Below are 12,466 nucleotides of genomic sequence, written 5' to 3' on the forward strand. Positions count from 1 at the left end.
AAACAAAAATGCCGCCTAATTGGTCACTGGCCCTTTCTCATGAATGAAGGAGGTTTCTGTTTTAAGAAATAGTGACTCCTCAGCCGTTGATTCACTGCCCACAGGGAGATTTTGAGCAGAGGCTTCCTAGGCTCCGTAGAAATTTGCATACAGCTTCCACTTCCTGCTTCAGAGCCTGTTCTTCTACTTACCTGGGCCGGGAGAGGGCGGAGGGAGGCCCAGGGCGACCCAAGGTGGAGAGAGACGAGAAGCCGCCGAGAGCCGACCACTCTCCGGGCCCGGTCTGTCTGTCCGTGGTGGTTCTAAGGTAAGTTTCTCGGAGTTACCACTTGCCTGGTCTTATTTCGTCACCTCTGACCTATTTTCCAAAGCACGCTGTTTCTCCTTTACTGAGACGTTCTGCCTCTACTTTTCTCTGTCTTCCTCTCCCCTCCTTTAACTTGTTCGCACAGAGACCATCTTAGCTGAGAAAATGACAGTGGAGTTTGTGCTGCAAGGATGCGTTGCTGGTATAGTATTTCAGGCCAGCGAGCCCCGCCGAGTTAACCCTTTGAGGAGACGAGGCTCGCACACGGGGACAGCTCGGAGCTGCCTGGGAACCATTCGTTTGGGTACTTAGTGTCCCCACACGTTTCTATCAAGAATTCAAGCCCCACTTCTCCAAGGAGAGAGCCAGGGATGGCAAAGATTAAGTAATTGGCTTTCAGCCCCAGAACACGTCAGTGGCAGAGTTTTCTCGAGCCCTGTTTCGTGCAGGGGGAAAAAAAAAAATCAACAGCACATTCTTGGGCCAGGAAGTTCTGCTGAGCTCTGTGCTGGCTCTGAGCCGCCTCCCGGCCCCTCTCCGCAGCCGCCCTCCAGTCTTCCCAGGCTGGCGCTGGACGGAGCCTTTGGGAAAAGGGGAAGAAATGCCAGAACTTGATCTTAGAAGCTAATCAAGCTTCTTGTGACTTTCAAGTTCAAGATGCTATCTTACAATAGGGGGCTTTTTTTTTTTTTTTTTTTTTAAGGAACAGGAGAACAAGAGGCCAATTTTTTTTTTTAAAAGGACAAGAAACTTGGTTTCAAGTTCTTCACTTCTTGTGGTTCCATGACTTAGGCAATTCACTCTGACTCCACTAAGCCTGGATTTCTTCATCAGTAAATTGATGGGGGGTGGTGATCTAACACGAGTGTGTCGAATTCCCTATAAAACAAAGCCAGGATAGTCCCAGAGGGGTAGTGGTAATGGGTGGTCTTCAAGACTTGTTTTGTTTACTGATTATTCGCATATTTTAATTTTACCTCCCACTACCAGTTGGTTACCCCCTTGAGGAAAGGACTTTTGTTTCCTGATATTTTTCTACCCCCCAGAATTCAGCATGCTACCAAATGCCTAGTAGCACCCCGCTTCCATGTCAACTGCTTTGATTTCTGTTTCACTCGTCTGCTCTCAAGGCAAAAGGTAAAGCAGCAGTCAGGGTGAAAGTCCGGGAGAGGCTGGGGGACACGTGTCTCTGCCAGAGGGCTGCCTGGAATTGAGGCCTTATGATTGGCTCTAGCCAAATAGGAGAAAACAGGGAGTTTCTCGAATTAGTTCATGTCCCATTTGGGTTACCCAGGAAGGATAGTCCGTGCTATTCCCAACAGAGTCAAGGCAGGCCAGAGAACTGGCAGACAAGCCCAGCTCCAGAAGCCAGAGTTACTGCTGTAGCTGGACCTGGAAACCACTCCTCAGTTGGACCAGTCACTGTGTGTGGGGCCTTTAATGGGAGGGGAAGGGAAACTGTGAAACACATCCTTATACCATGTAAGGGTGATGACACTGATTAGAGACATTATTAGATGGCGGATACACAGAATCCTTAACTTTTTCCAGACCGTGACTTAAAAAAAAAAAGTTATTGTTTCTTTTTGGCAATTACCTGCCGTCAATACAGTTCAAGTAGGCCCTAGCTGACCGGGATGGGCTGGTGCAGAGCTTTTGGTATTGCTAATCTGTTTTTGTGGGATGTCCTGGTGTAGTCCATGTCATGTTTTTAGGCATTTCTCTCTATTCCCCTGGGATGAAAGGACAGGAATTTCAAGATAGTTCACCTGCAATGAGTTCCTGATTTTATTTTCAAACAATGATGCACCATTATCTGAAAGCAGGCTAACTGTTGTGCACTTGCCAGCCTCGCTCTAATCCTTAAAGGCCACACACCACAGTCATTCTTAATCTGCTGCTGCAGCTACCAGTCACCCCATGACGGAGCATCAAAAGATGGATAATGTAGTTACTCTGCTCTGTTCATTGCGTGGGGTGGGCTAAACAGGAGTGAGGTCTGGGTAATGTACCAACATGTCGGATAGAAAGGTTCTTAACTCAGGGTTACTCATTTTTGGAGGGTGTAGGGACAGGAAATGTTAAAGCCTGCTTCTCCCGGGATTAAGGAGTTAGTGACTTTCAAATGCTCTGAAAATAAAAAGAAGAGGAGAAGACAGTCATATTTGCAGGCATTCTTCCAACAGGCATTCAGAAAGATTATGGTGGGGTAGTTTGTCTAAATTAAATCTATGTTTTACACATTGCAGAATGGCAATCTCAGGAATATCCTGAATTCAAATCATTTTTCTGCTGCAGGCAATTTTAGATTAGCTTCTAAAAACATATATGAATTGCAGGCAACTGCTGCAGGAGAAAAAGAGAACACAGATGAGGCACATTCAACTTTAAATTCCTTTCAGATCCAACGAAATGACCCCTAATGTTTGATCACATTTCCTTATCAAAACAATCCTGCAGTCTGAAGGGTTTTTCCGTGAGAAAGTGTCTGAGGACTGGAATCGAGAAGCTGCCCCCTGGGCCTCTCCTGTTTCTTCCGAGTGCGTTGTCACCAAGATATTTTTAGTTCATGAAACCCAGGCTGTCCTTTCTCCCACTGACAGTCTTTGCCTCCCGTGTCCAGCAGGCCTCCTAGGAGCACACACGTGCTTGGCCGTGACTAAGCTCACTCTGTAGCTGTGTGTACACACCTTGTGTGTGTGCGCGCGCACCTTGTGTGTGCACAGACTTTCCCGGATACCAGAAGTCGTAGACTGGCTGAAGAAGGGTGGGCTTCCATCCGTGGGGTGATCCTTAGGTCTGTGCTGGTTTGGCTTGGCTCCCTGATAAGGCAGCTGAACTCAAGCGGAGGGCCAGGACTGACTGAAGTTCCCAGCCTGTGCCCCTCTCCTCGCACCCCTCAGACCGAGGCTGCCTGGGTCTTGGCAGCCCCTCAGCAATGAGGGATACTGGTCTCCGCTGTCTCATTGTTTCCCTGCAGTCAGGATGCCAATGTTTTTTCCCTTTCCCCTTCCCAGAGTCAACAGGTCTCCCTCCCAGCTCTGAACTCTCTTCCTACTCTGAGCTGTCTGTCCAAACTCTTCCTGGCCTCCCAGCTTACCCTATGATCCTCTTGCCTTTTACCTATATTCATTCTTTCCCTTCCCTTCCAACTGCCCCTTCTCATACCCAGCACTACATACAAATTACAAGTTAATTAAGTGTCTCTCCTACACCAATAAAAGGCAAATACAAAAAAATCCTTCAGCATTTCCCCACTTTCCTTACTTCTCTTCCATTCTCCTTCCTTCCTTTCTCTCCCTTCCTCTTCCTCTCTTGATTCTTCCTTTCTGCCCCTTCCTCTCCTTCACTCCGTGGCTGGGGCTGAATTTGGGATCACACGTGTGCTTAGAGAAACCATCTTATCTGAAGAAACAAAAAACCAAAAACCAAAACAATGACAATGACAAAACAAAACAAAAAACAAACAAAAAACATGGACTGGTTTGAGGTTGTTCTGTAAATGTTTATTATAACTTCTGATGTGATGGAGTCAGTGTGTTCCCATTAGTCCTTCTCCTCCTCATTTAGTAGCTCAGAGGAGTCCCAGAGCAAACTTCCTCAAATCAGGTCGGTTCACACTGCACTGCCTTCAGCCTGATGTGAGTCTTACTGTGCTGGGTTATGTCCAAGGGCCAGTAAATGTTCCCTTCCTTCCAGGGCTCACCACTGTTTGAAGTCCTCTGGCAAGCCCAGTGGAAGAACTTCTCTGTTTGGGAAATTCTGCAAGTAAACTTGGAAGTATTTGTTCACTGGAGTTTGAATCTGAGCCAAACAGTTTACTCAAAACCAACCTTCCACTCAACAAAACAGCGTTATGAAAGTTTGCATGCATTTGGGCAGTAAACAAAGGACATTAATGAGTTTAAATACATACATTTTTAAATCCATGACTTTTGGACATTTATTAAAAAGATTACTCTCTGGGGAATGAAGTAAGGCCTTGGGAACCTTGTAATTGAAAGTTTCTGATCGAAAGTAGATCTCAGGATCCTCCTAGCTGTAAATGTATAGATTTCTTTTTAATGTCCACCTGAAATATTCATGCTGTGTGTCTCCAGGACTCTTCAAACCTATTCCTGACTCAAAAAAACCTTAAGAAAAAATCCAAGCAGTTGTGATCACCAAGGCCTGATTATGGAGGAGCTGTTAATACGGTTTATTAATTACTCAGGCTGCTCACTCCTGCCCTTCCTCTGTTCCTTGCTGCGCTATTTGTCTTCTTCTGGGGACATAACACCTTCATTAAATCCCATCCGTCCTTGCCTTAGAGTTGTCCCCTGGAAGATAGCTCCCCTCTAGATGCATCACCATTTATCATCACCCTTTGTTGGTGCTCTGTCAACCAGTTTTCAATTTATTTTGAATTCAGTTTATGATTAAAATTTAATGAGATCCAATCAAATGCTTTTCTCAAATCAAGATGCCTCTGCAGCCTCATCTGTATCCTGTATTGTAATGGCGTGAAGGAAAGCCATGGCAGATTTCCAGCCTGGTGATGCTGTACAGAACACAGGTGGCCTGCTTCCATGCCTCCTCAGCTTCAAGGCAAATGGCTCTGAAGCATATTTATTCCAGAATCTGCTAGGGGTTATGCGGGTGGCTTCCCCATCCCCTTTTTTCCCTCCCAATAGCTGAACCAGTCAGTGCTCCCAACCGAGATGCAAGCAGTTAAGTGCACAGGCTCTGGTGCCAAACCGCTTAGATTTGAATCACAGCTCTGCTACGGAATAGCCATGTGACCTTGGAAAAGTTACTTACCTTCTCTATACCTCGCTTTTCCCTTTTCCCATCTGTAAAATAAGTCTGACAATAGTACCTAGGAAATTAGAGTGGGTGTGAGGATTAAGTAAATTAATACATCTATCATACTTGGAACAGCATTTCCCACATAGTAACCGTTCAATAAATATTAGCAATGATTGCTAACAAAGAGTAAAGTTTCTTAAGTATGTCAGTTTCATTAGGTTTGTATTTTGGCTTATCAGCATACAATCTGTATCAACAGTAAACTACAACCCTAGAGCCAATGGTTACCATGACCTGTTTTTAGCACCAGCCTGTTGCTCAGAATGGTTTTTATATATTTAAAGGGTGTTTTTTCTTAAAAAAAATAAAAATAAAAAAGGAGCAGAATATGAAACAGACACAGCATGTGGCCCATAAGGCGTAAGCTATTTACTATCTGTCCCCTTTGCAGAAACAGTTTGCCAACCCCTGATTTATATGGCTTAATGGAAAGAGCTTGGAGATCTAAAGGCTTGATTTGGCTTCACCCATCACTTGTTAAGTGACTATGGAAAAGCTTCTCAATGTGTCTAAGCCTCTGTAAAACAGGAATGGCAAAGTGGTAACACTTACCCTGCTTATGGCCTAGGCTTGTTTTAAGGACCGAAGGAGATGATGTGTATCAAATGTGCAGGAAATGACTCATATATATACATGTTTGTTAAAAAGATATGGTCTCTATACATTAGCTTCAAAGAATAGTATTAGCACCTGGGTGTATTAGCACCAGGGAATACTGTCTTTAAAAAGAGAGCTCCAAAGCCAGATAATAACTGCAGTTGTAGCTGCATTAAAAATAACAAAATGGCCATTGCTTTTTGAAAGCTTGATATGGGCCCGGCTCTACATTCAACACTTCATTTACATCTACTCTTTATCCTCACCACACCCCTAAGGAGAAGTGTTGCTCTTTTCCCTATTTTGCAGATGAGAAAAGTGAGGCCCAGAGACGTCAGATAACTTTGTCAAGATCACAAATCTAACCATGCAGCTAGCTGGCACAGGGAGAATTTAACCCTAGGGAGTCTGAACCCAGAGCCTTTGCATTTAAGTATTGCATATTTTCCCACATCCTAGGAATATGTGTCAATTTAGGGTAAGCCCATCTGGAAGGCAGAAGCCACAGTTCACTGTGGATGTGGGCATGAAGCCTGTTCATGTGTGCCCTGGGAGAGACTTGCTTCCCACACAGGCCACGGTGGAGTCTAATGGACCTGAAGAAAGGGAGGCAGGCATGATGGGCGAAAAGCTTTTTGATGAACTGTGAGATCAGAAAGGTAGCGTTGTGAAGACTAAGAGGCTCTGATTCAAAAAACTGGTAAGTTAAGGAAGATTGTGCTAGAAGAGGAAAAGATTGCTAGAAACAGACATGAGCAAAGAGTTGGAGGCAGCTCAGGGGGGTTGACTGAGAGCTGTGTACAGAAAAATTAAAAAAGAGAGAAGGTGAAGCATGGGAAAATCTGTCAGTGGGACGCCAAGGGAGCATTGTCACATGGAAGTCAGGCTGCTGACATCTGGATGTGATATTATTCGCAAAACTAGGCAGCTTGGGGCAGAGTAGAGGAGCCCAGAGAAAGGTCTCAGGCCCGAGGAGGCAAAAAGGAAGACAAAGCGAGGGACCTGGAGAGAGAAACTGACAGATTTGAGGAAAGATGCCTGTCCGATCCAAAAGTTAGAACCACAGCTCACAGTCCAAATGGTGATGAGAGTCCAGAGATGAAAAGCTCCTGTCAGGGTGGGTGCAGTGGCTCATGCCTGTAATCTCAGCACTTTGGAAGGCCGAGGCAGAAGGATTGCTTGAGTCCAGGAGTTTGAGACTAGCCTGGGCAACATGGCGAGACTCCGTCTCTACAAAAAAAAAAATTAACCAGGCGTGGTGGTGCATGCCTGTGGTCCCAGCAACATGGGAGGCTAAGGTGGGAGGAATACCTGATCCCAGGGGGGCAAGGTGACAGTGAACTGTGATTGCGCCACTGGGCAACAAAACCTTGTCTCAAAAAAAAAAAAAAAAAAAAGCCAGAAAGAAAAGCTACTGTCGTCTTTGGGGTTTAGTTGTGTGTCCCTGGGAATCACCTCTGTCCCCAGCTCACGCGCACCCATGCTTACCCCAGGCACGTGTTCTCAGCCTCTCCTGAATGGTTTTTGATATTTGAAGAGACATGTTCACTCTCTCCTGGGCGGTCTCATGAGTTCCTCATTCGCATTGGTTCTTAATGTTTGTGAGCATCAGAATCACGAGCAGAGCCTTTCCTTTTCATTTTTTATCTTTTAAGTCAATATAGGCGCCCTTGTGACAAAACTTAAATGGTATAAAATGTTCTGAAAAGCAAACCTCTTTCCTACCGCATTCCTAGCCATCCAGTTCCCTTCCCAGAGGCAACCACTGTTCCTCATTTGAGATGGGCAGATATACGACCTTTTATCATACAAAGGAGGGCATACCCTCCTTTGTGCTACTCTTGGATTTTTTTAACTTAATACATCTTAGAGATAGTTCCATTTCAGTTCACACAGCCCTTCCTCATTCTTAAAGGATGTGGAGTGCTCATTGTACAGATACACTACAGTTTTAAACATCAGAACCTTTAGACATGTGGGTTGTGTCCGGTCTTTGCTATTATAAACACTGCGGCGTTGGCTGTTTTCATAGCCTCTTCATTTCATACAAGGTATACATACCTCTGCAGGGGAAATTCTTAGAAGTGAAATTACTAGGTCAAAGGGCATACGCTTTTAAAATTCTGATAGTTACTGCCAAATTGCACAGATTACATTTCCCTTGACAAAGTATGAGAGAACTTGTTTACCTGTGAGACTTAAACAAAAATACACTAGTCTTTTACATACGATAAACAAAAATCCTCAGAGTCTCTGGGTGTGGGGCCTGGGCATCTGTATCGGGAGCCTCAGAGAGGGATTCGGAGCCAGGAACGCTTCTGGGTTTCCTCCCCCTCCAGCCCTGCTTTCCCCCGAGGATTTGCTGGTGAGCCTGAGACGACACAGGGCACTGCCAACATGGAGGCTCCCAGGGTCCTAGTTGGCAGGTCTCCTGTTCCCCTGAGGAGTCGGTGCTTGCTCCCTGGGTCATGGCTGGAAAACAGGGCTTTTCCACTTCAATCCAGGTGCCGCCCTCTGGTCATGCTGGAGCAAAGGTCATGCCAGAGTTACAAGCACGTAAATATGGAGAAAGCCTGGAACAAAAAAAGGAAAAACAGAAAAATGGGTCAGGTCAGAACAAGAAAGAACCAGGCTCACATGCACAGCTGTTCCATCCAGTTGTATATCCCCAGGACTCACCTCTGTCCCCAGTTCATGCCCACCTGTGCGTACCCGGAGTACACGCTTTACCCTCTGCTGAATGGTTTTTTGTATTTTAAAAACACAGTGGTGAGATACCGAGTGTTTTGTTTTTTTTTTTTAATGTTTAGTATTTTTACACTATTGTCATTAAAGATAAAACAGATAAAACTGCCATCCCTGACATAACCCATTAATCTGTCTGTGGCCCCCTGACGTGGCATTTGTAATTGTTCTCTATGACTGCCTAAGGAGAGTTGGCAGAGTTGCCCATTTTCTGCCAGTTCAGGCAGGGGTCTGAGGCCGGAAGGGGCCGTGTGGTAGCGGCAGGCATGCCCCACCCTTTTCTGTTCTGGGCGGAGCTCTGCAGAGGCACAAAGACCAGCACCTCCCTGCCTGCAATCTAAGAGTAGATGCTCCCATCATGACTGATGGCATCTCCTTTATTCTGCAAGTAAGGATTGTGGCCAATCCTGCCCATGGGCAGGACCTTTGGGCATGGCCCAGACCTAACTTTGGTGCTTGACACATAGTGGGCACTTAACCAATGTTCTTGAGAGGAAAATAAAAGGAGAGGGAAGGGTCGGTCACCCATGTGGCATAATTTTAAGAACTCTGAGGACCAGGCCCACCAGATACTCCTTGCTCCCCAACATTGTTGTTGATGACATTCTCGTTGTCACTGATCCAGCTACATGGACCTGTCTGTCCCCTCTCTGAAACAGGCATCAATTATTTATTCATTCAATGAATCTTTATTGAGCACCTACTATGTGCCAGGTGCAGTTGTAGGTGCTGACAATATAGCTGTAAATAGAACAGTCAAAAATAATGCTCCTAGGCCAGATGTGGTGGCTCACTTACAATCCCAGCACTTTGGGAGGCTGAGGTAGGAGGACTGCTTGAGGTAAAGAGTTCAATACCAGTTGGGGTAGCATAGTGAGACCTCATCTCCACAAAAAAATTTTAAAAGTCAGGCACGCTGACCAGCACAGTGGCTCACGCCTGTAATCCCAGCACTTTGGGAGGCCGAGGCAGGCGGATCACCTGAGATCAGGAGTTTGAGAGCAGCCTGGCCAACATGGTGAAACTGTTTCTACTAAAAATACAAAAATTAGCTGGACGCAGTGGCGCACACCTGTAATCACAGCTACTCAGGAGGCTGAGGCACAAGAATCGCTTGAACCTGGGAGGCAGAGGTTGCAGTGAGCCGAGATTGTGCCACTGCACTCCAGCCTGGGCGACACAGCAAGACTCCATCTCAAAAAAAAAAAAAAAATTAGGCACAATGGCGTGCACCTGTAGTCCTAGCTACTTGTGAGGCTGACATGGGAGGATCCTTGAGCTCAGGAGTTTGAGGCTGCAGCGAACCATGATCTAGGTACTGCACTCCAGCCTGGGTGACAGAGCAAGATCCCCATATCACAAAGAAAAAGAAAAGAGAAAACTGCACCCTTAGGAAGTTTATATTCTGGGAGAAGGGAGAGGTGATGAGCAAACAAGAGATAATTAGATATTTGTGTGTATCATATACATTTGGGTGATATATAAGTCAGTGATAACTGCTGGAGAATAAGGTAAAGCAGGGAAGGGAGATGGGAATGAGAGAGCACGACCAGCGAGACCTCCTTGAGGTGACAGCCAAGGAAAGACCTCACGGAGAAAGGAAGCCAGCCATGCCGCTGTGTGGGGGAAGGGTACTCAGCCCAGTTTTTTTAAAAATTATTTTTATCTTTTGAGACAGGGTCTCGCTCTGTCACTCAGGCTGGAGTGCTGCGGCACGATCTCGTCTCACTGAAGGCTGGACCTCCAGGGCTCAAGTGACCTCTCACCTCAGCCTCTCAAGTAGCTGGGGCTACAGGCGCACACCACCGCACCTGGCTAATTTGTTTCATTTTTTTGTAGAGACAGGGCCTCATGATGTTGCCAAGGCTGGTCTTGAACTCTTGGGCTTAAGTAATCCTCCTGCCTCAGCCTCCAAAGTGCTGGGGTTACAGGCGTGAGCCACCACGCCTAGCCCCAGACCAGTTTTAACTGCAGAATTCCCACCAGAGGATGACCTCAGATTTCCAGTTCTGTGAGATGACTGCCCTCATCGCTTTTTTTTTAAAGCCTCCTCCAAGCCCCCTGATGGCTCCTCAGCTAGAAGAGTGGAATATGCGACTTTTTTTAATGTGGGTGGAAAAGCACTTCTAAGGTATTCACATGGGAAAACCCAGGGAGAATGTAAATAGTTGTACCTGAATGGGATTGAAAGCGAATCCCATGACAATAGAGTACAGGAATTAATCCTGCTAGTCAGCTCACTTTTTGCATCTCTTTGCCTCGCGTTCAGCTGTGGGCCCACAAGTGCGTGCAGAAGATGACACAACACTCAGCTAGGCCTTGAAAAAATACTTTTGTTTTCCGACCAGCTGAAGAGCATGTTGTGTGGCACATCCAATTTCATAACTGTGGAAAAATTGCAAGAAAGAATGGGAAAAAATGGTGAACTTTTTTTTTTTTTTTTGAGATAGGGTCTCGCTCTTGTTGCCCAGGCTGGAGTGCAGTGGCGCAATCTCAGCTCACTGCAACCTCCACCTCCCGGGTTCAAGCGATTCTCCTGCCTCAGCCTCCTCAGTATGGGATTACAGGCACGTCCCACCATGCCCAGCTAATTTTTGTACTTTTAGTAGAGACGGGGTTTTGCCATGTTGGCCAGGCTGGTCTCGAATACCGACTTAGCCTCCCAAAGTGCTGGGATTACAGGCCTGAGCCACTGCGCTCAGCCGAACATTTTTAAAATAATAAACAGTTGCGATATTTACTGGTGTTTTTGGTAGGCTCTTGTTCATTTTTATAAGGTCCGCTCACTTTAGCTGATGAGGTCCCCTTTTCTGCAGAACCAACGAGCAGAGGACATACACAGCCTGAAAAGGACAAGGACAGGGAAAGGGAGAGATGGAGGGAAGGAGGGAAGGCCAGCCCGAAATTAGAAGTTGAGTTTTCTGTTGTGTCGGAAAATGGAGCAAGGGTCGTCGTGCGGCAGGTGGGTAAGTTTGATACCAAGTGGGAGAAGAGTGTCAAAGAGCATTCATTTGGCAGGGAGTGGAGAGGTATCTTTCTGGAGGCCGTTAAGTACATTTGGTGGCAAACTGCTGGCCCCATCTGTGTGTAAGGGGAGCATTTCAAGATGCATGCTGTCATGATCGCATTGGATTGGGTACAAGGGCCAAGAGAAAGTGAATTCATGCCCTCCGAAACTTGTCTTAGAACCATAATTTGTGTAACCTGACTTTAGGCACAGTGAGCCCTCAGTCAGTGTTTGTGGTTGAAATGCGACATGGATCCAAAGTAGGAATTTTTAAATCCAGACACAATCCCTTTTCTCCCTCTGGTATTTGAAGTATGCTATGTACTAGCCTTGCATAGAATAACCCTCTGGGATTTCTTCTTTTTCACTTGCTTGCTCTTTTACAACCCCTGCTCTGCAGCCTCCTGCAAACCCCCAGTTGCTCCTGTGCAGTCCTGTGGACTGCCTTCTTCCTCCCCGTCCAGTCAAGGCATCACCTCAACCAGTTTAATGATGAGAGAGGGCTGGTTTTCTTTCTCATTGTGTTAGGTTAATTAAGAGTTGTTCTTCTTACAGCTAAAAGCAGTATTGCCTGGACTGTGGGCTAAATGCTCTGCAGGCTAAGGTCTAGTTTAGCGAGCCTTGCTGGTTCAACTACATCACAAACCAGATGGTCACGGCTACCTTTGTTGCAGGCATAGTGCCCAGAGGGAATTAAGTCCTCCAAATGACCTAAAATTAGGTAGAAAATGTCACTCTGACCTTTTTTCGATATGTTTTAAACTTGGGCTTTCTTTCTTTGCTTAAAAGAAAACACTTTTCTTTTTTAAAATTAGGCAATAGTCAAATGGAACAAAATTATAAAAGTTCAAAAGGTGAAAACTTCCTCCCACTGCTCTCCCCCAGCTTAATTCCATCCTCAAAGGCAACCAGTGTAGCAATGTCTATGATTCTTCCACACGTTTTATACATACGCAAGCAGA

The 12,466-nt window shown here is 45.9% G+C and overlaps 1 protein-coding gene across 2 annotated transcripts in view; it reads left to right on the forward strand.

The window, feature by feature from the left end:
• Positions 1-230: 230 nt before the first annotated feature.
• TRAF3IP2 (TRAF3 interacting protein 2) overlaps positions 231-12,466 on the forward strand; it is a 47,132-nt gene continuing 34,896 nt past the window's right edge. The window contains exons 1-2 of one of the 2 annotated variants that reach the window (XM_011970622.1): positions 231-307; positions 4,782-4,894. In XM_011970622.1, the coding sequence (XP_011826012.1) occupies positions 4,876-4,894 (19 nt within the window). In that variant the 5' untranslated portion in view covers positions 231-307; positions 4,782-4,875. The remainder of the gene's footprint in view (positions 308-4,781; positions 4,895-12,466) is intronic. The other variant, XM_011970623.1, reaches the window with a different exon arrangement.

The sequence above is a fragment of the Mandrillus leucophaeus genome, unplaced genomic scaffold (assembly GCF_000951045.1).
Source record: "Mandrillus leucophaeus isolate KB7577 unplaced genomic scaffold, Mleu.le_1.0 Scaffold96, whole genome shotgun sequence".
In the NCBI taxonomy this organism is placed as follows: Eukaryota; Metazoa; Chordata; class Mammalia; order Primates; family Cercopithecidae; genus Mandrillus; species Mandrillus leucophaeus.